Consider the following 27,275-nt stretch of genomic DNA (forward strand, 5'->3'; position numbering starts at 1 on the left):
CGAGCGAGCGAGAGCTGGGAGAGGGGCAGTGCCAGCTGGGAAGCCCTGGGACGGAGGTCTTCTCTTCGTCTATACGAGGGATGCAACACGAGTAGCTGCAAGGGAAAGCTCCCCCCGCTCTCCCTCAATCCACCGTGATCAAAGACAGGGTTTCTGTCTCCAGGGCACTTCCCATCTCCGCTGCTGATGAAGGTGCCAAGCAGCATTAGTCACGGTCCCTGCTTCTGTGATGTGTCCTGTGGGAGCAGAGCCAAGGTCACTCAACTTCACTCAACAAAGGCCCCCTCAGATAGAGGAGAGATGGAGATGACTCTCAGCACCTACTAACGTGGGCTGGGTTGGAACCAGCAACCTAGAAATGGGAGACTTTATAGTCAATAATCAAGGCCTTAAGCCATGCAGTCTCAAGGCGATTTCACCGCTAGGAATTTTTATTAGCTTTTGAAACTGAAGCTCCAGCACTGGAAAAATGCCGACTTCTGAACTGGTTCAGCATGTTTAACATTCCACTAGGAAACACCGATATAGCTAGTTACAAGACTCCCGACTGGGCAAAAATAAAGACATGATAAAGGTGGGGGTCGCTCATTAGAGCCGGAATCGTAATCCGAGCGGTGAGGGGAGGTCAGCGAGTTTAAACGGATTGAGCGAGCCAGGAAAATGTTGCGCGCGGAGCAGCCGTGGGGAAGCCGGGACAGCTCGAGTGGGGACGACATGAGCGGGATGGGGAGCAACAGGCAAATTCAAGGAGACTCGGTGGTGCTAAAGGAAAGGCGACAGGAGAGTGCGGGCAAACCGGCTTCCAGAAACCGCGGCCGCTGGGCGGCTGACTTCACGGAAAACGCAAATGTTTTCACCTCTAGGTTCTTCAGTGGGGAAATACGACTGTATTTACACAGCTCATAACTCATCCCTCTCAGAACCTGTCAAGACTCCCCTTGGGGGAAGCCGGAGGGGACCAGCCGCTCTTTAACACTTATTAAGTAGCAGTGGGGGGCCGTTCTGTTCGCATCTTCCCCAGGATGGAGACCTTCGAGAATAACAGCTGGGGCTTTTTGTTCCTTTTTTTTTTTTTAATCCAGAGAGACAACATCTTAAGGGAGCCATGACTACTGCCGCTTGTTTTCTTAACCAAGTGTAAGTCACTCTCCAATAATGAAGTAACCAGACGTTTTATATGGTTATCTACTCATCAAACCGCCAAGAAGTCAACAAGAGAGAGTGAGAACACACAAACGCCTATGGTGAATAGCAGCGCAGAAAGCTACGGTTTATTCAGCTGCATGACAGATCCAGCCCATTATGATATGTTTTTCATTTACAAAGGACGAGGGCTTTTGCCATGGGAGCTGGAAGGCAGCAAGCACAGCTCGCGAGGCAAGGGGCTGATAGCATGCCCTGGAGCCAGGCACAGCAGGGGCAGATGCTGTGCAAGCTTGTCCTGAGCTGCCTAAAATGCCCCCTGTTCACTCACCCGGCCCTGTCTCCCTCTGCTCCAGCCTGGCACAAAACCCACCAAAGTCAAGTGGAGAGTCTTTCCGTTGGCTCGGATGGGTTTTGAGTCAGGACCGCAAAGGATAGGATGCAACACCCCGTGGTCGTTTCTCCAGCAGTGGGGGTCTCGGGTCTGTTGCGTCCTCAGTGGATATTATTTGCTCAGGTGATCCTCACCAAATCCTCTCTTTCCTTGCAGAGTGGCTGATTCTCCAGTGGCATGTCCAAACCTTCAGGCAAGGTGAAGGAAACACCTGCCTTCACTTGCAAACTGTAATTCTGCTTAAGACACTTACATTTCCGGCTGGAGCCTGTGCCAGTTGCATCTAGCTGGGGACTGGAGCGACCCCATCCTGGCTTTGGGAGCTTTTCCCAAGGAGCTTAGCTGAGGTTGCTCGCTGGGTAGGACAAGCCGTTTTGGGCGCTCAGCAGGGGACTTGTGTCCGTGGCTAGCCAGCAGCACCACGAAGGTGAGCATGGCAGCTGCGAGAGGAACGGTAACGCGTCGCCCGGCAGCTGGCAATGTCTGTGCATAGTTATGCTGACGGGTGGGAACTCCTCACCAAAGAGGTATTATGTCCTCAGGGAAACACTGCCCTGTTCTGCTTACCTAAACACTCGCCGCTTTTGGAGTCTCCACCAGCAACAAAAGCACTTCTGAAACCTGAGCCGAACGGTGGTCTTGCTAACAAAATCAGCTCCAACCGAGCCCTGGGGTCCTGCCCAGAATCAAACTGGTCATTAGTGATGCGTAGGGGGTGCACGCAGGTGCACGTGCACCCCCTGGAAGCACCAGATGTGAAACTGGAAGTGCACTTCTGGTTTCACCACTGGCTTGGCGATCGGCCACTGGGGGATCCCCCCCAGTTGGCCATTGGTCACTGGGGGACTCCCCGTCGGCAATCTGGTGCCCCCCCAGACTCAGGAGGCACCAGTCACTCATGAAACCGGTGCGTAAGGCAGACGAGCCTTGATGTGAGTGGCAAGTAGAGGAGAGCTGCTGTTCCGCTCCCGCGTACCCAATTCAGCGAGGGAGAACTGCCTCTGGGGCGACCATGCCCTGTTCAATGCCACCGACGCCGAAGTAAGAGAGCCCTCGCTTTCCTCCTCGGTGGATCAGGACCTGGCTGCAGTTAAGTTTCTACAAACCACTGCGGAGACTTTCGCACTGACCAGTGTTAACCACGCTTTCCCTTCCACCTGCTGCCCCTCCTAGCCACACAGGCAGCCTCTAGATCACTGGGCCCTACCCCCTCCCTACTCAGGGTATCACAAGCAGCTCTTCCCTGGGATGTTGAACCTTCCTGTTTCCTTTGCCTTGCTGTTTATTCCCTGTTTTCTTGCCCAGCAGCTGGAGGCACGGTTTTCATATGTGCTTGGCTCTCGCTGATAAGGGAGGCGAACTGTCTCAGTGACTGCAACTGTGTCCTGAAACTGGGCAGTTTCTAACCTCTCCTTTCTCTGCACAAGGAGGGTGTGGCAGCAGCCCACGTGGCTTCGATTACGGTCAAGACGGACACAGCTGTGGACCGGCTGGGAGGAACAGCCACCCCCGAGGTGGCATCGCTTGGCAATCTGAGCACCCAGCTCAGCAGGGCTCCTCTCCCACATCCCAGGCAAGGCCCACTTCTCTCCCTAGACATAAGACTTGCTTTGTCTTTCATCCGAGTCCAGCTGCATCATCAGTATCTGCCTGCAACACGGCGGCCAATCTCCCAGCCTTTCGTGCTACAGATTTCAGCGGCAGACCGAGTGCGGAGATTGGGAGTGGGACAAAGTGCTGGCAGCTCGACAGGAGGAGAAAGAGATTGCTAGTTTCCCCTTGTGACGGGCAGGACTTCGGTGCTTCCTTTGCAGTCTATCCAGATGGGGAAAACCCTGAAGGAACGAAGATATGAGACAGGGACAGGGGAAGAAACCTTAAGGAGAGCTGCACAATGTTCACCTACAAGACAACTGTACTGAAACCCGGACGCGATCAGCGATTCAATAGGATCGCTGGGATGGTCTGGGACAGGCCCTTTGACCCACATATGAGAAGTCTGCGGGGAAATGCTATGGGTACAGATAACCCTACCCTGTGAGTTCAGCTGATGCCATTAATTAGCTCGGTCAGGTTTGGGGGGTCAACTCCAGATAAGACAACACAGCACTAGCAAGCAACATGCAAGCAGAGGCAATAGCCGGTGGAAATTTCTTTTCCAACAATGTTCAAGAGGGAAACAACAAATGTTGCACTTTCCACCCCACCGGAAAACTGTCCACTCTGTAGGAGGCAAAAATGTTGGCTGGTTTTCCATCACTGCAGAATTAATTCTCCACACGCGGAGACGGAAGGGGGGAGATGCCTGGCATCGGAGGTGTTGGCGTCGGCGTGAAAGTATTGTAGGAGTGGGACTGTCCTGGCACATCAAGAATCAGAGAAGTCCCTTGAGGGGCTGGCGCACACAAGCTGCCGCGGTCATCTCACACATTAGCTACATCTCATGCACCACATCTGGGGAAAGACACCCTTCTTTGCAGGGTGGGATACTTTAAAGCCATTTTTCACCCTTCCCAGCGGTAAGGGCAGCAGGTCTGGCACAAGGAAAGAGGGTGGTCACTTCAGATGCATTTCTCACACTGACCTAAGCTGGACTGTGACTGCATTGGTTGAGAACCAAGTTAAGCCCTTGGTTTTGCTTGCAAACGGGCAGAATGTGCACCTCTCGGAGCCACAAGACCTGGCGTGAAACACGGGCCCTACCAAGTTCAGCAAGCTCAGGTTATAGTCCCCTGAATGCACTGCAGGCCTCCAGGAGCAAGCCCCTTTGGCTGGAGACATAGCAATGATGCTGTGAAAGCTTCAGTGATACCCATGTCAGAGCCACTCTCCCTGGGACTCAGAAGAGCTCCTTCTCCGTAGGGGGATCTTCTAGTAACTGCTCCTCCTGCTTCCCAGCTCCTTAAGCCCTAGGGATTATGCCTACTGGAGCAGCTGGGAAAATCATTTATAATCCTGGAGTCATTTGACCTTGGCTGCTTAGAAACTATTTTGAAAGTGCAGAGCACAGAGTCACTCAGTCTCCCTCACTTGTTCTGTAGGGAGAGGCTTGATATCAAATAGAAACACTGCAGACTATGGCTTGGTATCAAAGCAATTTGGAAATGATGTGTACAGACCAATCCTGATGCGGAATACAGTACAGAAGGGAGGGGGAGGGGGTGCTGGTTTGCCTACAAACCTCAGCGCTAATGAATCCAAGTTTGCTTTTTGTATTGCCTAAGATGGCTCTATGAAAAAAGACAAAGTAATAAGCAACTTGAAAAGAGATACCTCTACTTTGAAGATCTCTGGCTCCATCCTCTTACCGGGCAGTCAAAGTACAGGGAAACAAAAAAGGCCTGTTATCTTCATACACAGACACCTCTTAGAGGGGCTTTGGCTGCGATGGGCACCGAATTGCTGACAGCTTTCTGGAGGTGCATTGTGCAATGAATAGTGCATGCGACAGTTGGCAGTGGCCAGATCTGCTGCATGCATCTGTGTGCTTTGCGAGAGGAAGAGAAAGTGGGGTCCGTCAAGCAGTGCGAGGACTTGAGGACGCAGCGCAGGGTCCATTTGATTCACTCAAGGTGAATTTCAAAATCAAAGCAGAGCCCCACTGTCTGGAAAAGGCAGCCCAGTTCTGCTCCCCAGGGGCATTTTGCAGCATGTTTGACTTGGAAGCTCAGGCCTGGAGCTAGAGGAGCAAAGCTGTACTTTGTGATACCCTCGGTGCAAATTTTGCAGGTGAAAAAATAACAGATCTGCAAGAGCACTTCTGAGATGCAACCTACTGCGCACGTGTACCCTGGAGGTGTGGGAGAGGGGGAGAGATGAAAACTTGAACCTGCAACCCCAGCGCCTAAAAACCGTAGCAGTGAGAACAGATGTGAATAGGAGCCCACGTGAGCAGCCTATTGTACTCGGATCATCCCAGTATACTCTGAAATAATAGAAAGCATGAGCAGAATTTGCTGCATCAGTCAACCCCCCTCCTGAAGACAATGAGACAATTAATACCAGGGATGAATCTCGTCTCATGTGGCCAAAGCTGGCACAAATGAGAGAGGAAGCAGCTCCACTGAAAGGCAGGCTGCTCCAGCTATTGTGATGCTGGGCTCAGAATTCATCTTTGTACAGAAAAACTCATCTTCTCCCAGCGCACTATAACGGAGATTGTCCTAAAGCCACCTGGAAGGCTTTCTTCGTGGAGCAGTCTAAACCTGGGGCCTCTTCTCACTCTCATTTCTATAATACAAATGAACATATAAAGCCATCTCGGAGCGTGGCAGGAGTAAACCTGGCGAACGGCAATACCCAGGAAAGTCAGTTGGCTCCGGCTGGTATTAAACAGTGCCGTAGAAATGACAGTGCTGGGCACCGGAGACAGCCCTGCTCGCGTAGGAGTGGCAGCCAGCAAAAAGCCTGCTGTGCTCCAGGCTGTGCCCAAACTGGGGTGTGCGAGGAGCACGGATGAAATCAGTGGCAGCCGGCTACGACCAGCTGGGCATCGGACATGTTTGAAGAGGGAACTTGCTTGTGAATGCGGGCGAGACCAGGGGCTGAAATGAGTTTCTGGAACAGAAAGCAGAAGCCTGGAAATATATTAGGAATTTAAAAAACAAACAAACCCTATATAAAACTCAATGCATTTTTCAGGCTATTTTCACTTAGGGGGGGTGAGATTTAGCAGGCTGGAAATGGGCAGGAAGGACACAAAACGACCGACCCTAGGATCTCACTTTTTTCCTCTGGAAGGAAGGGTTCAACTCAAAGATAAGCCTTCACTGCTGGGTCAGAGCAGGGCGCTTTCCCAGTGCCAGTACCATATGGGGGCAGACAGGAAGGACAATGAAAGCCTGTTGGTTTGCAGCAGAGCCCATGGGGTAACCTCTTCTTGTTGAATTTTATCTCCAGGCAAGGTTTTTGGCCAAACAATAGACTGATACATGCTGAACAAAGCCACGCTTCTTACTCTGCTCAAATGAGGCCTCTTTTCACAGGGCAGTAAATGGAGCTACGCTTTCTGGGACTTGGTTCCCTTCCTTCGGTCCCACCCCCAACCAATTCCTGCACAAAGTGTTTTTTCAAGTGACAACGTGGAATTTGCCACCCACCCAAACTCTTCGGTCATGTCTAGAAGGGACCAGAAGCCTTTGCAAGCAGCATGGCTCCCACCTGCCGGTGGAAAAGTAAATACATGGGCTAGATTGCTACCCTTGTAGAAAAACAAATGCTTATTTGGTAAGTGGCACTCGCAAACCTAATATTTCCTGCGTTGGGGGTACACTGCAGAGGTCACACAATGAGGACTTGTGCAGTGCCTGGGCTCTGGGTCACTGGGCGTACGAGGCCATTGCCAGCAAACCAGTGGCGTATGAAACCGGAGCCCTTGCGGCAGGAAGCAGCTGCAGGCTTTGCCAATTCATTACAAGCTGGCTATTTAACATATTCTTGGCTTAGTCAGCAGAATAAGTCTTCTGAAAAGAAAGACGGAGAGCTGGCGAAGGCACAAAGCTGTTGATTAAACAGCGATTCTGCTGGCCGGGCCCCTTGCAACGACTGATGGTTGTTTGCCTGGTTGGTGCAGTTTGACCGTCTTGGGCAAGATGATTAAAGCAAAGACAGGGCCGGGCTCAGGACCAGAGTGCAGGGGAAGATGGGGTCCTAGGGCGTCCTATCGCCATGCTGTCCAGTCGCATCCTCTTTCTTTAGAAAGAATCGCCAGTACATTTTTTTTTTTAAGCCACACATTCAGGTGCTGCATTGCTATAGCTTCTCTGAGGCTGCCAGTTACATTTCCAAGAAAGCCACCTCTGACCTGCAGGTCTGTACTTAGCTATTTAGGTATCTCTGACCCTTTTCTCTAACACTGTGGGTCACTTAATGTGGGATCTCCTGTGTCTAAATGCCTCCTTCTGACATTGCAGGATGAAGCTAGCCCAGAACTGGTTATGAAATAATTTTCTTTATAACTAAAAGTACACAACAAAGCAGTCAGGGCTTTTACTTTGTCTGGAGCTGAACAGTAAAGGCGACTTAACCAGGTAAATGTGTTTGCAATTATCTATGGCAAAATAACAAATAACTGGGGGCAAGGAAGAGAGAGAGACCGAGAAGCAGAGGGAGACAGCAATAGAGGCAGGCCACAATGAATTGAGAACAGGGGAGAAAATGACTTTTCCCACAGCCTGCAGCCAACCTTAGGCTATATGTCTACACCACAGTCATTCCTGGATGGGTGCTGGTAATTCAAAGCCAACACCAGGTCCCTCCCAATTATAATGGAGTTCACTTTCCACTCCTGGCGGACCAAGAGGACTGCCCCAACTCAGAGCCGATGCGTCTGGCAGAGACAAAGCGAGTGCCTTGCATCCTTGGTACAGAGAGCTCTCCCATGGGACCTGGATACAAGGGAAGATTAGACTGTCCTGAAGGCTGACTGATACCTTCAAGACCAGATTGCCTGGCAAAGCCATCGTGTGAAACACGCAGAATCGGTACCCGAGACAAAAAAAAAAAAAAAATATCGAGCTGGACTCCCTGGGACCTCACAGGAGCAGACGAAGCCCTGCATTGATCTTCGAGCATGGAAATCCAGTTTGCACGAGCAATGTTCATGGACTGCGAGTGTGGACGCTACTGAAAACTGTAAGAACCTGTCTGATAACCGTGAGTCAGGACCGACTTCATTCATGTTTGTAGAGTGCTTTGAGACCCTCGGACACTGAGGTCCAAATTATTCTTATCATCCTTTACTCTCTCATTCTGATGCCGGGAAAAATCCAGCCACCTCCGAAGCAGAGTTAATTAAAAAGAAACTGCAAATTTAGTGTTGACTGAAAATTTCATTTGAAGCCAAAACTGTGCACTGGGTTCAGCTAGAAATGGAAATAATAATAATGAAAAAAAAGAGAAGATCTGGAGACAAAATGAGTTTGTTTGTGTCCCGGCTGAAGCTGGAAGTGAGTCATAGCTGCAGCTGACTGATGGGGAACACGGCTGTGCCATGATCTGACCTCAGCCTGCCTGGTTGCATTTCAGTTGTACTGACGGCTGTAAGAAGTGGGTGTAGAGTTGAGTATATGTCTGTAAGTGGAAGGATGCAATAATACTTCTTGCTTTTATCTGTGGGCCTTGGAAATATCATGGCATCCCTGTGGGGCAGGGGAACTGAAGCAGAGACCAGATTTAAACGGCTTGATTTAGGTCAGAGGCAGCGTCAGTGGAAGAATTGGAAACGAACTCAAGTATTTAACAACCAGATCACCCTTTCTCCTGTAAGTATCTCATAGGAAGATGCTACACAATGATAGGTCCCAGGAAAGGTGAACTTCAAAACATTCAAATGCACCAAAATGCTTCAAACTTTAACCAAGCTAGTTGGGTCTAGAAATCTCATGAGAACAGGGGATCCTCTCTTGCAAGACAGAAATGTCGTAAGCGAAAAGGGAGGAAACAGCAATAAGAGCGGGGCTAGGGGGAGTCAAACAATCATTTTTCAAACCTGCCCAAAAGCTGGGCAGACACTCAGACCCGTCCGTATCATACCTGAACCTGTTCCCCCCACCCCTAGTAACAAGACAGTTTGAGGCACCGGGTGGATTGAAGCGGTTCCTATTCTGCACCTCGAAAGCAAGGACTCTCAGCGCCACGCGCTACTGCGCGCTCCTTTAAAGGTGCCATGGGTTGCCACATGATATTAATGCTGTTAGGTGTGCAAACACTCGCGTGTGCTTCACAAGATAAACTCAGAGATTTCAAATAGGAACCCCTCGTGTCCAAAACACTCTGACCTGTCGCGGTCAGTCCGAGTTCCCTGCAACAGAAGAACTGCTCTGTTATTTTTCCATAGTCAGAAAAACCCCCTCCAATGAGTGAAAATGGAGAGCTGGTATATTCGAAGGGGGAGCGAGCTTGAGTCTAAAAAGAATGGGAACCTCTGTTCTAAGGGTAGGTCTAAAACAGCGGCCATTGTTGTGACTGCAGCTTGTGCTGACCTCCCTGACTTAGCTTTAAATTAACCAGCTCAGGCACGGCAAGCAGCGTAGTCCTGGCAGATCAGGATTCGGGTGTGAACTGCCAAACCCACTAGCAAAGTTGGGGGAGCGTGTGGGTGCTTTAGCTCATGCTGCTCTCCGTGCTACGGCAGCGCACAAGGGTCCTCGAACACTCGTCAGGTTCAGACACTAGTGGCCTGCCGCAAGGGGCAGATTCCTTAACTGGTTTCTCTCACTTCTGATTGAACTTAGTTAGACACATCCCGAGCTACAAATGTGTGGTCGCAGATTAAAACCTTCCCGAGGGGGGGGCTGTTTCTGCTCAAGGCTGACCAGGCAGATTTTCTCTGGGCTCAACCCTGTTCAAGGCCGACAGATGTTTCAAGCTGTGGTTTTGGTACAGGACCGTCTCCGGAGAAGGGGAAGGCGGGGGGGCTGCACTGAGCAAGTGGGGTGCCTGCTGATGGACCAAACTGGACAGATCAGTTTCTAATCCCAACAGTGGTGGGCATTTGTAGCCCTCAATGTGCAAAGCCCATTTGAGCAAGACTTGGCAGTAAGCACCACCACAGAGAGTGCTCATGTCCTAACCTCTGCTCCTTCTTCTAGACCCAAGCATGCCAGTGCATTAAAAATGAGGCAAACTCATGCTGGGAGCTGAGCTTGTGCTCAAATGTTTCGATGGAAGGCAAAGCACTGTCTAAGGATGGTGAATAGGTATTTGCTTGTCCATGCCCTCCTTCGATTGACCTCCGGTGCTACGGTGAAATATAGCACAACCTGCAAAACGCACCCGAGCATCTGGGAAGGTCCTTGAGTGGCTTTGTCTACATTAAAGGCTGTGCTGCACTGAGTCAGACTGCCATTAGAGCTTGAGCTAGGCTGTTTCCAACTAGTTTGGGTATGTCTTGAACTGCCATCCGAAGAGAAACGGGATTTAGTGAAGGGTGTGAGCTATTTTACAGATGAGGAAACTAAGGCATGGGCGTTATAGCACAGACCCAAAGCTCTAGCTCTCTGTCCCCTGGTTCTAGCCTTATGGCTCTCCCTTTGATGGAAGGAGAGCCTTTTGGGAGCGACCTTATCACCCTGGTCCTCTCCACTTGCAAATGAACTGATCCTGTCACACCTTTCTCCCCTCTCCTAGTCTGAATCCCTCTGCAGTGTCTCAAATTCACATTTGTCCCTGGGCTTCAAAGCACCAAGTACCATATATACACACACACACACACACACACATATATACATACACACACACATTAATATATATGCACGCATGTGTGTATACACACACACACACACTAATATACACGTGCGTGTGTGTATACACACACACACACACACATTAATATACATGTGCGTGTGTGTATACACACACACACATTAATATACACGTGCGTGTGTGTATACACACACACACACACACACACATTAATATACATGTGCGTGTGTGTATACACACACATACACACACACAAAACACTAAGGCTACAATGCCTGGCATAGAAGTTAGGGAATCGTGCACATGCGTTAGAAAATAGCATTGAGGAACATGGTCCCAGAGCTCTTTTTTCCATAAAACCCCTGCCTCCTTCAGTGCAAAGCACAGATGCCCAAGGGGACTGGATTAAAGTAGCACAGGGAACCTAGAAACTGGGATTAAGCAACTTCTGAGCACTTGTCTCTGCCACCTCAATCCTGTTGCTTCTGTTTTGCCTTTTTGGATCACAGGAAAGGGAAGTCTGTTAACTGACTGTTTCTTCCCAACGGTTCATGCACCCTTGCAATGATAGTGGGATATTGGAAAGAAAAGTTTCCATGGGATTTCAGGTCAGTGCCAGAGTGACGGCCCGATAACTGTAGGACTGAGTCATGCCACTGCTGAATTTGCTATCAAAGCATTGACAAGGCCTGCCTTTTTTTCCCTGAGTTGACCTGGCTGTCGGCACCATCACGTTTTTGGCTCCTGCTAGCAAGGCTGCCTTGCCCGTACTTTCCAACAGGCAGCTCTTTCCATACGCCATGGAGGGAGCTTTGCTTCTGGCATCATTACAGTGCAGGTCCAACCACAACCAAGAGCAGGAGAACAAGGTGGGAACTCTTAAAAGGGAGGCAGGGGCCATGGGGAGGAGGGAAGGGTTAACGTTTTGAGCCGCTTGGGATGGAAAGACGGTCTTTGATAGAAACAGTGCTCCCTGGTCTGGAGCTGATGATCCAGAGCTGAGGAGGAGGAGGAAGAAAGTTTTTGTGCTTTTAATTCACCTCCTCCATTCTGAATGTCATAATCTCAGGCTAAAAACTACGGGATTTGTAGCAAAAGTCCCTCAATTATTATGTCATTTCCAGGAACGGTCATGCTGCTCTGTCTCCTGATTTAGCTGGCTGGCTGCAATGCAGCCACTCCGCTCCGACTGGGGCCACAAGCCACGGCACTTACAGAAAATAAATGGCCTCACACCAACTCATTGTCTGCTCAGACAGCGCTACCTGAGCATTTGAATCTGTCTCCCATTTTCTCTGGCTGGTCCCCAGGCCCTATATTAAACTTTTCATTTTTAATACGTATTGCAGGCAAATCTCCATACTTCACACATCTGGATAATTGCTTTTTTGACTTCCTGTCCTGGGGATTGGGAAGCTTGCTTGTATGCCTGCATTACACTGACTCCGATTTGACGATCCAAGCTGCCCCAGGATGTAAATCTGTACTGGCCTTGGAGCCGCTCAAGACGCGTTCCCTTCAGGCCTGCAAGCACTTTGACAGCCTTCCCTGCTCCTATTTTTATATGGTCATTTGCATGACAGAGTCTTCCTGCTGCATACGGCGCTTGACATATCAGGCCAACATTTCACTACGCAAGTCTATCAGCTTACACATCAGCCGGCAGACTGAACAGTACCTATACATGCCGCAGCACTGGAAGAGTCGCTGCCCCTTGATACTCAATACACAATTGATGCTTTACCATTATTCAACAGGAAACCTTACCACTCACATGATGGTTCGCAGTAACGTGTTGTTGGGATTTGAGTTAGGTAGGATTTTTACCGCTTGACTTTTTACCTTCATCTGGTTCAGCTCTAAGCCTGGGAACATGTGGTCTCTGCACTTCTGGCGACAGCCCGCGTCCTGCTCAGAGCCGTTTATTTCTTGTCTTTTGTTCAAGAGCGTTTGACACATCGTGGCCGCCAGCCATACCTCCACAGGCTGCTGTCGCACAACCGAAGGAGAGCTGGGCCCCGCTAGCGACACCTCCATGCACACTCACCACACACCCGCAAGCTGTTGCAGGGGTGATGACAGAACTGGACGTCGCTAGCTGAAAAAGGCCCTGGCCGCAGCCCATCCGCTGCCCCAACTTGGGAGACTGTTGGATATATATATAAAGGAGAATCGGAGCAATTGATTTACAAAACTCTTGAAGCCTTTTTACCTTGCAAAGGGCTTAAAAATGGTAATAGCATAACTGCTCAGAGCAAATACCAGGGGTTCACTCCTGGCATCAGTGTTTCTACAGGTCACAGACATCTAGGGCTGGCTTCTAGGGATCCAGAAACCTAGAGCTGTGGCCTTTCGGGATCCCAGATCACCTTCACAGCTGCAGGGGTGGCAGTGCCAATCAGCAATGACAGCACGGCCATCTCTACCTCCCTCCCAGCTGCCGCTCTGGGGCTGAGCCAGGACCTCTCCAAGCGGCCAGGACCAAATCCAGCCCTAGCTAATGTGCCTTTCAGTTCTGGGAAAGGCTGCAGAGTCCAAGCAAACAAAGATCTTCTTTACTTCTGTCTTCAAAACGTTTGGACTGCAGATTGCAAGGCAGGAAGGTACCACTGGGAACATCTAACCTGGTTTTCTGCATATCAGAGACCCCAGCATTTCACCCCGTAATTCCTGCATCAAACACTGGTCTTTGCAATTGCCCTGAAGTGCCTCATTTTGGAAAGATTTCTGAGCTTAATTACCTAGTTGAAGGGGTGGTGCTTGCTCTGTCCTTGCCCTACTGACCTGTCACAGGATTGTGGTGGGGATCTGATATTTTAAATGGCTCAGAAGCAGTGGGCTTCATCCTGCCCATTGAATTTTCCCTTCTAAGTCCTTCTCCAAGGTCCTGTGCATGAAGAGGATCTCTCAGATCCAACTACATAAAAGCAGGCAATGCATCCTCTGGCTCAATCCTCATTCCATGTGTTGAACAGCAAACTACCACACGATTACAGCAGCTTGTGCAGCCATCCTGCAATGACAACCCTGTGGGTTAATGCCAGTGAATGAGGCTTTGTAAGTCCAATAATTCTCTCGCTAACAGATATTTTTATTAGGACAATTAGGTGTGGGTGTTTTTATAGCTCGGCTGCCTGGAGCAGTGTTTCTTCAGTGAGCCCAAGTGGCATGAGTGGCAGAAGAGGATTCTGACACATGGGGTTAGTAACCCCTTAACTTTTGCCAAACCCCAAGTCAGAAGTTGTGCGTGAATGCCAAACTGAACCCTTGATCTGCATAGACATCATTGGTTTCTCACATGCCAAGGAGCAATACATCTTAACTTTGCAACTTCTATCCAAGAAACTAGCCAATGCTACACCTGCAGGCGGTGGTTGTTGGGGTGTGTGCTCCAAATTGTCTATTTTTCCCCCCGTAGGGATGTTGACTTTAGTCCACATTGTCAGCATTTTAAACAATAATTTTGGAGTTTTGTATCAGGCCCTTGAAATATTTTTTTGGTTTTTCACTGTAAATCCCAGGATTCATTTGTTCAGCTGCACTGTCTCACTCAGGAGATCCCTCACATCCTATGGCAGGGGTGAGCAAAATGTGGCCCAGGGGCTGGATGTGGCCTTCCAGGCCATTCTACCTGGCCCACAGGGCCCCTAAAATATTTAGAAAATTAATATTAATCTTCCCTGGGCTGCCCGTCATGTGGCCCTCAATGGCTTGCCGAAACTCAGTAAGCAGCCCTCTGCCCAAAATAATTGCCTGCCCCTGTGCTATAGGCATCTTATGGCAACCACAGTGTTGTAGATGAAATATATGACCTGCCCTTCCCTCCACCACGCTATACTAAAAGCATCAGCATTTGGATCATCCCGCTGTAGTTCAAGACTAGCGCCTGGCTAACCGCTACAGAAGAACATGACGACAAACAAAATAAGCAAGGGTCTGATCTTCATTAAAGTAAATGGGAAGGTTCCTGTTGATTTTAAAGAGAGCAGGATCCAGCCTTAAATGCACAAAAGAAGGGATCAGATTTAGCAGCAAAAATCCAGGCCAGCAGACTTGGATGGAGGGTGGGTTGCAACACATCATGGGCGGTGATAAGAGACAGATGCATGCCTGCTCCCCTACCCTTCCTTCCTTGCCACACTGAAGGGGCTAGGGGCCCAGGTGCCTTAGACCCCAAGAGAGGCACCTGGGCCTTGTAGTTTGATGCAGATTTTTTTTTTTTTTTCTGTTTTTTTGCACCGGTCCTGGAAGCACTGCAATACCAGGTCAATGCATGGAGTGGATGGAGCACGCTCCGGTTCCACCACCCAATACCAAAATGAATCTGCTCAATATAGACCTCCTATGGAGGACATATCAGAGACAATTACCCTACAGATCAATACTAAGCCTTTATATCATCACATTCAGTACTTCTTACACGGCGGTACTTGGCCCTGCAGGGAACAGTGGCAAGCACTGCAGGGGTGGAGGAGGGTGGGCTCTTGCTCTTTGCTAACAGATCAAATATTCTCCCTTCTCAGTCTTGTCTCATCCAAAAAATGAATCCTGACTTCCCTTAATGTTACCCGCAGGTTAATTTTATATTATGCTTGGAATCATTTCAACAGCTTGGCATGTGGTTAAAATAAAAGCAAAACCAAATGCCCTTCCTTTCTCCTGCTGAAACCACGCTTGGTTTGGCTCATTCGACTCTGGTGTCATTTGAAGATGAATAGGAGCTTCATGTTCATCTTGTCATTTTTTGGTGGTAGCCTAAATAGCCTCCATGCAACTCCCAAATTAGATTTCTGAAGCCACACGCTTCCATAAAACAATCACCTAGCATGCAGGAGGATGGGCCAGCAACTTAATATGATTTACTGGCTTTAGCTTAGCTATCAAATATTTGTTATTGTAGGGAGTGAGTATACAATAGGACTATAAACACGAGGAGGCTATCAGCATTCAGCCAAGAATTCCAAAACACATGCTCTCTAAAGACCGCAAAAAATAGGATTTGATCAAAATACTCTTTCCATTACAAGAGCTGCTAGTTGTAAAAACGTCCTAAACATTACATGGTGTAACTAAGACATGATGTGAACACAGCCATTTGAGTGGAGGAGGAGAAAGGCCTGTACCTTTGCGCTTGTATAGGTCGTACTTCACTTTGGAAGGCAGAGAATTCTGCCATCCTGCTTTGGACCCGACTCAAACCGTGACCGTGAAATCCTGAACAAATTACAATGTCTCTAGCCTCAAACAGAACAGCAGTGCAAGCAACTTGTAGTAACTGACTTCTTAAAATTAATCAAATTAGCCTGCGCCGCCCCCACCAAGACACCAACCATTTATAAGCATTGTGAACTTTCCTAGAATTTCCTAGTTTCCAGCATGCCACACTTTTTGTTTTTACAAAGGCTTGGTTTGTCTATGAATCGATCATCTTATCTGCAACTCTTCCAGAGAGAGCGTTCAAAAGTCCCTTTAACTGGGACTGGTCTGATAAATCAGATGAAGCTATTTCTCTCCCTAGTCATATAAGCACTTCTTGGATATTCACATTTTAAAATGCAGTTTCTGTGAATAATTTCAATCAAAGGTGACTTTGAAATTTGATTTCTGTCAATGCTCAAAGGTTAGCAAAAATCAACACCTCTAGACCCAACCATCATCAAAGCAAAGTCATTTCTTTAAGAGGAGACTGGACAAGCGCCTGGCTGGAGTCATCTGACCCCAGCGCTCTTTCCTGCCTGGGGCAGGGGTCAGACTCGATGACCTACTGAGGTCCCTTCTGACCCTAAAAATCTATGAAAAAAACATTAAGGTCCTGAGCTGGAGCTGAACTTTGTGGCTGGGCCTTTCTCTATGTCTTGGCCCAAATAAAAATTAGATCTGGGTACTCCTGGTTTTGGGAAAATATGGATCTGCATCTTTTTTTTTTTTTGCTAGCTTGGGCCCATTATTCTTCTTCCTATGCATCTTTTTGGTGATTCTACAGAGGGAACTTGCACTTTATTAAAAATGCTACAGGAAGCTGACAGCATCAGAGGCACAATGCTCCACTAACACAACAGGCTTCTCAGTTATTCTTTCAGCAACTGAGTAGGTTGACAAAGAGTTGGGTGCTTAGCGCTGCTGGAAAGACAGGACTGGTTATCCTAGGCATGCTTTAAAAGACAAAATCTGCTATTTTTAGGTATACTGCAAAAAATCTGAAGGAACTCCACAGGGTCACCAAAGTTATTCAGGAGTTGTCCCAAAATAACAAAAGCAGAATGGGCTGCAAAATATCCCCATCGTCCATTAGCTCAGCCAATGGGGTTTCTTTTTACTAGTTGTACAAAGGCCCTCATTTAAATGCAGGATTTAGCAACAGGCGAGGGGTCAAACAAGGAAAATCCTGTGTGCTGAAAGAGCTACTCCAGTAAATCCCCCAAACATCAGGCAATTCATCAATATGTCAGCTGAAGCTGAGTTAGGCATGACGGCAGTTATTCCACCCGTAAGGCAAGGCACAGTTGCATCTGCACGTGGCTGGAATATCAGGATCACCACTTACTTGTGCCCAAGCTCATGAGCAATGGTAAACGCCAGATTGAGACCGTTGTCTTCTGCAAGAACACATTTCCTCTTGGCACTGCATACACCTCCCAGGTAAGCAATCCCTGCGGCAGACAGAGAAAACATTCCCATTAGCGCTAGCTAAGGGGCTCACACATTCAACACAGCCGGAGCAGTATGAAAACCAACAGACGAATTGGAAAATACTACAGCAATCTTTCAGGACCTCATCAGAGACCTACATGTACCCTCTGAGCTTCCAGCCTCGTTTTGATCCCATAGAAACAATCGAGTTTGGCACATTCCTTAGGGAATATATTGTCATCGTTAGCAGAGACCGGGGTGAGCTAGTCTACTAACAAAAGGATGCTGCTAGGGATCCTCAGAGGATGGTGATGCGACGTTCTCCTCGCCTCCAGTATCATGCTGGAGAAAAGCCATGTACCAAAAAAGCCAGAGGCACTTTTAAAAGGACTGAAGCTTGCATTTTTTGGCAAGGTATTCTTGCATTTAGTGAAGCGAGAGGGGCAGAGATGGGGGTGTTGATACACTAGGTACAAAAAGTCTTAAGGTTAATAGAGATGGTAAAGTTGTCTGTTGGTCTAAAGGAATTTAGGACTTGCCCTCGCCAAGGCTTACCCACACAAGTGCATGAGCACTGGACTGGGCTCCCGAGATGCCAGCAGACCACATTTCTCATCATTCAACATGCAGCACTCCCAGTTAGGTCAATGGGGGATTTAAACAAAGACTAAGAATATGGCCAAATAGAGCCCCAGCTACGTGCAGAAAAGTTTTCCCATGCTGCTGACTAGGCAAATCTCAAATGCCGTGGAAACATTTCAAGGGTGTTTGCAAACTAGGATTTCCCAAGAAATATGCAGCAAACCGAATGCTGAAGATCATACTGCTAATTCAATTAGGACCTTATACAATGCTAGGAAAAAGAGGAAGTGCCAAGACCTTCAATAACTGCATTTTAATTTTTTCAAGGCCTTTCTTTTAAGCAGGGGACAAGGGATCTCTTTAACATGCAATAAATGCCATTCCCACACAGAGGTGGCTTTGGGGTCAGCTGCCTTTAATAATTAAAGTAAAATGATGGCAGCAGCTGTGCTATAAAGGTAACATCATATATTTTTTTTTTTATCCCAGACCATCAAAACATCTTTGTTTATCAGGACACAAATGGTGTAAAACTCTGTGATTAGGCTTGGAAAAAGTCCACTTTGGGTTCTTTTTTTATGTCTTCTGATTAATAACATGGATATATTTCTTGTCCAGGGATCTAGGGTGGAACATAGGCCGGGGAGACAGACTTCAACTTTTGCTTTAGCAGTTGGGATGGGGACAATGGGAACCTCAGCTATCCTGGCTCCGCACAAGGAGGTGGGTGGGCTTGTAGGCCCACCCATGGGTAAAGCCCCTCTTAATTACAAGGATGGCAGCAGGTCCTGGGGACCTCAGATGTTAATCATTGCTTATTCAATAGGCAATGACCGTGTAAGTCCAGATTCACACCAAGTTTAAATCAGCAGTCATACAGCGCTAGGTTTCCTCACATTGACGAGCGCTTTACTGAAGAGACCGTCAATAGGGCTCCTTATGGGGCAGCGTGCTACACATGGGGGAACAGGGAGCTTGTGGGCCATCAAGTCCTATTCACTGGCATTGCAGCGAGCCATGGAATAAAACAATCATGCTGCATCCTATACCACTGTGGGGGTTTGTCCATCTTGGGTGGCTGCTCCAAGACCTTTAGGCTCTGAGCAGGAGAAACCAAGACCTTTATGCAATGAGCATGAGAAACCGTTTTCTACTTTCTAGCCTACATTCAAAGTCAGGGAATGAAAAGCCGTCATAGAGAACTGACAGCTCAGTGCACTGAGAGCAGATGACAGCGTCTGCTAAAGGTCTATGACTGCTTCTGATGGTCCCCCTCTGACGGTGCCTGTTAACAGCGGCAGAGTATTTCTGGTTGACTTCTGAAGTTCACTGCATTAAAGCCCTTGCCACGTACCCTTCGGGCAACGTATAAATAATAATACCCTTGCTGGTTACAGGCTAATCTTTCCAGCCAAATTTGGGGTCAACCATTGGTGGGAACATATTCAGCACACAACGGGGCAGTTTGGGGAAATGGTAGCGTACTGTAAAACCAATAATAGAAGGGATGGGATTAAAGATGAACTGCAAGACCCTGGATTCAGGGAAAGAAAAATGTAAGGAGTTGAGCTGAAGTCGGGGATGGAAAGGATCAATTAGGTGACCAGCCAATCTCCTACTATTGCAGAGCTGGACCCAGGTCTCTTAAATATTCTCCCAGCATCTGAGGAGGAAAACTGGGTGCAAGGAGCGAGGAAAACTTTTGGCCACAGCTGCTTCTCAAACAGAAAGGAGGTTGTGCACACTGCTGCCTTACCACATTGGTCCCTCTCTCTATGGGGACAAGGGACTAAAGAGTCCATATTATGGAGGGTTTGGGACCTTGTCCTTTCCCTGCCCACACACGTATGCACACGCACTCTCTCCTATAGAGCGAACACAGGGACCACCCGTGGACTGGGCTGCGTGCCATTCCTGATGCGTGCACCTCTTGTGTGACCTCCTCCTCCCACACGCACCACAGAGAAAGGCAACTCTTCTGCATGAGGCCCCCCATACTTTGTCCTTAACAGAAAGGTCCTGAGGACCCTTCAGGCTCCTCTACCCATCAGTCTCACGTCTGCTCCAGTCCCCGGGGAAGGAGTTGGGCTTTGCAGGAGGACAAGCATATTAGCGAGCCATGCCTGGGGCAGCCAGAGAAAGGGAGCTATGGAGCTGAGGACGAGAAATTACCCTGCCAGTAGCTCTGCCTTTCCAGCCAGTGCACAGGACTGCAGCAGATCACAACAGCTCCTTACAAAAAGGGCATGTGGGATTTCAAACGACCATATCTCCTGAGGAAGTACTCAGATCCAGTGGAGCACGCTGCAAATTATTTAGACACCTAGTACAGTCACATGGAGAAAGACAAATGCATTGGCCAGGAGCAGAGCTCCAACGGTAGGACCAGTTGCACTTACCATGTTTGACTCCATGAATTCAATGGCAAGACTATCAGTAGCTGCACTGCGACCAGTATTCCCCATCCTACCCTACTGGTTCAAAAGCCAGTGAATGCAACAGAGAGATCTGTTATCATCAGTGGGGCTGGGATCAACCTGTGCATTAGCAACAGCAAATACTAAAGACAATGACACGGAGAATCACACTGCAGAAGCAGCAGATGGGGACTTCCTACAATCTCCCAAGCAGGTAAGAATTCCCTCCCTTGCAATCCATGGCCAGAGGCATGCCTCCTCCCCTTCCTCTGTCCTCACTAATGCAAGGGTGGGGGATGCTCTAGAGCCACTTCCGCCACACATTTTTCCAGTCCATCCAGGTCATTCTGGATCCTAGACCTGCTGTCCAGTGTTTGCAACTACGCCCAAGTCGATGTCACCCACAAATTTGCTAAGCACGCATTCAATCCCATCAACTAAATCATTAATAAAGATACTAAACAATACCAGACACTGGACAGACCCCTGGGGAACCCCACATGATATCCCCTCCCGACTAAGTGTTGAGCCACTGATGACTATTCGTTGAGCATGATGATCCAAACAGTTATCTATCCACCTTATAGTACTTTCATCTAGTTGTGGGAAACAGCTTCAAAATCCTTGCTAAAGTCAAAGCATATCGCATTCACGGCTCTCTCCCCACCCACAGAACCTGCCACCTTATCATAGAAGGAAATCAGGCTGGTCAAGCATGACTTGTTCTTGGTGAATCCATGCTGGCTATTCTTGATCACTTTTTTCTCTGCTAGGTGCTTCACTATAGCTTCCTTAAGGACCTGCTCCGTGAGCTTTCCAGGTATCGAGGTGAGTCTGACCGGTCTGTAATTCTCTGGATCTTCCTCCTTCCTTTTCTGAAAGATGGGCACCATATTTGCCCTTTTCCAGTCATCCAGGACCTCACCCAACGTCCATGAATCCCCAAAGAAAATAGCCAATGGCTCTGAAATTACTAAAATACTTTTAGTATCCTACGGTGCATCCCATCCAACCCTGCTGACATGAAAGCAGCTAGCTTCTCTAAGTAATCGCTACCCTTTCCTTCCACTACTCTAGGCTGTTTGTCTTCTTCCCTATATTTACTGCTAACCAGGCTCAGCCTCTGGCAGCTGCGCCTATTTGTGAAGACTGATGTATTAAAAAAAAAAAAAAAAAAGCATTAAATACTTCAGCTTTCTCTGCATCATCAGTAACTAGGCTGCCTTCTACAGTCCTTAAGGGACCGATGGTTTATCAGCTCTTCTTCTTACTTTGACATATATGTCCTTGTATGAGAAGAAACCTAGAATTAAATTTAGGAGATGACAAGGTCATGGAAGGATGCTACTGCCAGGGGGATCTATGAGATGGCACAGAGTCCTTGTGTAAACTTGTCCACTAGCTTATCCTTAGCACTATCAGGTAACCGAGACTGAGATATTGCAGTAAAGGGATTTCTAGGAAGATGTGAAACTACATGCAGTTTTTTTTGTCATCAAGTGATACAATTCCACTAAAATACACCGTTTCTAAATCTATTCCAAGGCCTTCATATCACTCCAGCAGCTGAAAGTTAGTCTCACAGCAACAGGACCAGAATGATGGCATTATTTAAAGATCAGACAGTCTTAGGTTCAAAACCCATATCTGGATTCTGTACCGTTAATCATCTAGTTTTCCATCCTGGGTATAAAAACTATGTCTTCTCATGTTAGATAAAAATATACCACAACTCTCTGGAATGTGTGTTGCATGAGAAGGTCACTGCAAAGCGATGGGGAAAACTGTATCTAAACCTCTGTGATCAACCACAAAGGGAAGCTGACTCAGTTTAAAATGATTCAAGCTTGACTTTCTTGCAGATAAACTTCATAAAAAGTGACTGCTGTGCTGGCACTCTGATGGAAGGGGACATGGGGCGATGCGGTCCAAAAGAAAAGTCCACACAGGTTTTTGCAACCAGTTAAAGGCTCAGTTTCAGCTGCAAGCCTCAAACAACAGTTCTTCATTATGCTCAAAGACCATTTAGCAATCCTACTCTCCGCTGGAAGCAATTGGCAATAGCACTGTTATATGCTACTTTGCCTTGTTACTAGATGGTGGAAAATGAGAGAATTGCCAGTGCGTAAAAACTGGAACGCAGAAATAGCTGAAAAGGGGACCAACCTGGCTCATATGGAGAGATCTGATATAGTTTCATTTAGTTATCTTATTTTGAGTGTTCAGCTATTTTATTTTCAGTGTTCTCAATATTCAACATGGTTTCCTTCTTGCTATTATCTAACGTCAGCAGTGGCCAACATTTCCAAACTTGGCGACCTAACGTATTGTGGCTGTTGGTGTTATTCAGCGTGTTCATTACAATACGGTTCTGGGACTGATCAAGACCAGGGCATTACTGTGCGATGAAGCCTATAAGAGGAGAGCAGCAGACAGTCCAATGACAGGCACCCATCTCAGTGTTATACACCTACATACAAGGTTGGATTTGCAGAGGCACTGAACGTTCACAGAACTCAAACCTTTTGGGAGCATTGATATTTCAAATAATAGGGAAAAAAAAGTTTAACATTGTAACTGAAAATGGGTTAAAAAGCACTATCTGGCTTGTTCTGTGGCTCTAAATCTCCAGGCTGGGTGTTTAAGCAAACATATTTAAGAATTTGGGCCAATATAACATAAGTCCTTACACAGATTCATAAATGATTAAAGCAAAAATTCTTTATTCCATAAATGCATCTGAGGCTGGGCAAATGCAAACAGTAACATTTCCCTCTAGCAGAGGACTGTAAAGCTCATCTGGCCCCGCGGGCTAGAGGACTGGCAGGGGACTGGTCCACGGGCTGCACTGGACCAGTCCCACGTCCCCCTGCACACCAGACACGGTGCCCGCTCCAGCCAGGCTGGGAACCGTGCATGTGACGTGGGTCCCAGAGCGGCTGGGACGGGCGTTGCGTGGGGCACAGTCTAACTGGGGGTGCGCAGCACAGATCCCACCTACCCTGACCAGGTCGTGCTACACGCAGTGCCCACTCGGGGAACCAAGCCACAAACAGCGCCCGCTTCTGCTAGCCTGGCACCTGTGCTGTGCAAGATAAACAGACACCCTTGAGATTTAGAGCCACAGAACTAGTCAGACAGTATTTCTAAATCCATTTTTTGTTGAAGTGGCTCTGTACCCTGTAAGGATCGGCTTAGACCCTGGACAACACCGGGGCCAGGTGGTGCGGCTCGGCAGACCAGATCCGGCCCAGGGGCGGTATGTTTGACCCCGCAGCCCTAGCGCATATACTGCTGTACGTACGTAAATGAAAGAAATCGTGGTGTTGGAGTCAGTACAGTTCAGGGCTTCGGCTTGGATGGATGCAAACAGAGGTTACATTACGCCACCGAAGGCTTTGAATCTTTTGAGCTCCCAAAGTTACCACAGCCTGGAAATATCATGCACTCTGGCTTCCTTGCACCTTTCCTGGCACGTTTGTCCATAAAGTGTAAAGCTACTCGGCCTTCTGCCTGACGTCAAGCTAACGTGGCCAACTACCTCTTTATGCCACGGCTCGGAGTAGGAATACTCCTAAGTAGAGGATCTCACTGTTTGGCATCCCTGTACCTGACCATGCCTGGGAGACGGAGGTGTGTGAAAATGAAAAACCAAGAAGAAATAAAGCAAGTCAAACTTTCTTTTACACCTCGCCCTGCTCAGATGCAAGGATGGGGATCAGTCCTGGATGCGAGGAAGGGATTCTTATTTTACCCAAACCAGCTCTCTTGCCCCCTCAAACAGGAGCAGTGCTAAGGGGAGAGGAAAGCCAAGCGCTAGTTTGAAGCATGAGTGTAATTCCCCCTCCCGGGAGGAGCTGCATAATGACGGCATGGAACTGCTGACCACGGGCTTAGACGCAAAGCTCCCCACATGCAACTGTGTAAACTCTGGTTTATCCAGAAAGTTGTCAAATGTCAGCTGCTGGCCCTTTGCTGGCAATGTCTCCAAGGGGAATGACTACATTGCTCCTACCGGCTCAGTCAGGCAGCTAGGATGCTGCATATTTGCCAAGAGGAGGTCAAGTTCTGGTGCTCTCACCTCCATTTAATCCTACAATAACAGATGCTGGGCTTATAGCTGACACCTAGGGAGGGAATGAACAATGAGCTCTCCCAGCGAGCAAACTGCCCAGGTACGTCCAACACGGCGACATCCGCTTTGCAATTGCTCTCGTGTCTTAGCGTTTTGGTGCCCTGCTCTCCTTCCAATGCCACGATCTTCCTTTATAAAATCTATAAAGATTGCTTTCGTGTTTTAAGGTACTTACCGCTCGAATGAACGCTTTAAAGCTCAAATCAGAGCTTTTCAGCAGGCGTCAAACGTGTTCGAATGCGCAGAGCCAGTCCTCTGCTCCCCACCGTTTCTATTCGGGGGTGTTATTTTAAACACCCTCCCATGGTTATTCTCTTTGCGAGACTCCCACCCTGCCAGATATGCACTCCAGACCAGAAGACTGGACAATGATTTCTTGAAAACTGGAAGTGTGATGGTGGTGCTTAGTAAGAAATAGAGCAACAAACAGGACCTTCTCCATTATGTAAGGCAGCCTGCAACTCAGTACAGGCCAGGCAGCCGCAGTGCTGTCACTGTGCTGTCCCGTTTTGATCCCTGGGGGCTACCCAAAAGGGGATAAAGAGACTACGTTCTTCGTTTTATGAGGCTGTGCTCCATGCCGGGTGAGTGGCACAGATTAATTTGGCTTAGTTCTGGTTAGTTGTTTAGATGTCAACGTCTCTTATCCCTGCGGTAACAACGCGGTTTCCATTACAGCTCAGAGTTCACTTACGGAAACTGTTTTGCTTAGCAACAGCTTTCATTGTCACTGCAGTTAATGAAAACCACACTGGAAACAATACCAGCCGTTATGAATCAGAAGTACAGAAATTATAATGCAAACTTCCAATGCACAGGAGAGGGCCACAGTCGGGTAGGAAAACAAGAAACTCATGCCAAACGCCATCCCCGCAGCAAGTTGCAGAGCTCCAAAGAGACCAAACGCAATTGCGGCAACCAGATTTGGGGTAGGGGGGAAAAAGAGGTCTTATCTAATGGAACATCTCATGGACGGACCCGCAGGCACTGCACAAGGTGAGCGGTAGCTTGTTCCAAATAGGCCTCTCCATAAACTACACATTTATTTGACGGGGAATGTAAATGCTCAAGGCAGCAAGCTTTCAGAGGGCTGCAAGGGCAAAATCCGCACTGACATCAGATCTATAGCTTTTCTGCTCTTTGCATTGAATTCCAGTGCACAGAAGGCAGCCCCATCATTCATCTCAGTCCCACTGGCCTGTTGACCCCCCACCCAACAATTGCATGGCTGCAAGTATAATGCTATGCACTCAGGCAGAGAACTGTATTGTAAGTGTGATTCATTTTCTTTGGCATGGTGGAGGGAGAGAGAGCTGGAGAAGGAATTTGGTTCCAGGACTGGCTTTCAATGGACAGTTAGTGTTGCTCTAGTATTGTGATGGTTGTAAAGGGAGGAGGTGATGACAATTCCTAGACACGCATAATAAAGGGAAGTCATTGAGCGCCTGTATAGTCCACTCCTTTGACTCTGCAGCCTGCAATTTTTCACAAAGCTGCATGGCCCTTTCTGTGCAAAGAGCTATCAGTGGTGCACAAGTATGAACAAAACTAATCCTCACCTGTGAGGCAGGTAAATATTATTACATCTATGTTACAGCTGGGAAAACAGAGACATAGCAATCAACTACCTCATAAGGCTGCACCAAGAGTCAACGGCAGATTTCAGAAGAGATACCCTAAGACTTGACTACCTGCACATGCCTCTCGCCATCCAGTTTCTATACAGGTGTCCAGCTGGCTGTGCACAGAATTGGAGGGTCAATTTTATCAGTTTGGGGCATTATGTCACATCACTACAGGCCACAAAGTTCAATTCAATCTTTACAGAAACGTTAATCTCAAAAGTTAGTCTAATCTTCAGAGCTTTGGCTCATGTCCCCAGAACGCAGCATATTTCCTGCAACTGGACAGCTTCCCTACAGCCTTGCAGTGCCTGATAAAACCCACATCTTCCTTACAACTGCAAACACTGTCACTTCCAGGACACACAATTGCCATCACAATCCCAAGAGCCCAGCAAGGAAAACGGAGTTGAAAAGGGAAGAGTGGTTACTTCTCCATTCTGTGATTTTCATAACACATACCCTAAAAGACTAACAACTGTAATCGCTCCCTGACATCTGCCATAATAGCTGTGGGTAAAAAAGCAGATGTTTCTAGAGCCGATAATATAATAGACTTCAGAGCACAATGTCCTAATAGCAGGACTGACTGAGACAGGCAACCCTCTTTTAAAGGAAATAAAGTTTATTTAGGGCTGGAAGTACAGGAAGGTATTTGAAAACGGAAACATTCACAGCTGGTGGGAAGCTGGGTCTACTGGTTAAAGCATTGGCTAGTGTGTCACAAGGTCTAACCCAATCTAGATTCAGATGTTGGGAGTGAGCTGGGGCTGCTTTACACTCCAGCGATTGTGGCCCGTGGAAACACACCTGCCAAGCTCATCTGTTGTGTCTAGGGCCGCAGCCTTGGAGCGCTGAAAAGGAGGATGCACTTACTGGAACTCAATGGAAACGATGCTCAGTAACCACAGGAACAGCGTAAGCTTTTTGCCCCTCACTGGAGTCTGGTGCCTTATACGTCTATTCATAGATTATAGAGTCAGAAGGGACCCAATGGATTATCGGGCAAACCCCTGCCCCGGCTGGAAAGAGGACCGAGGTCAGACGACCCCGGTCAGCTGATCGTCAAGCCTCCTCTTGAAGACCTCCGAGTTGGTTGTCATGGGTGACTTCAATTACCCGGACATCTCGTGGGAAGATCACTCAGC

At 48.1% G+C, this 27,275-nt stretch overlaps 1 protein-coding gene across 1 annotated transcript in view; it reads right to left on the reverse strand.

Moving 5' to 3' along the window:
• The window catches only part of ADAMTS17 (ADAM metallopeptidase with thrombospondin type 1 motif 17), a 252,778-nt gene that overhangs the window by 159,185 nt on the left and 66,318 nt on the right, over nt 1-27,275 (reverse strand). The window contains exon 7 of the mRNA XM_019533183.1: nt 17,286-17,391. Coding sequence (XP_019388728.1) covers nt 17,286-17,391 — 106 coding nt within the window. The remainder of the gene's footprint in view (nt 1-17,285; nt 17,392-27,275) is intronic.

Source organism: Crocodylus porosus, unplaced genomic scaffold (genome assembly GCF_001723895.1).
Source record: "Crocodylus porosus isolate Cpor-Errol unplaced genomic scaffold, CroPor_comp1, whole genome shotgun sequence".
NCBI lineage: Eukaryota > Metazoa > Chordata > Crocodylia > Crocodylidae > Crocodylus > Crocodylus porosus.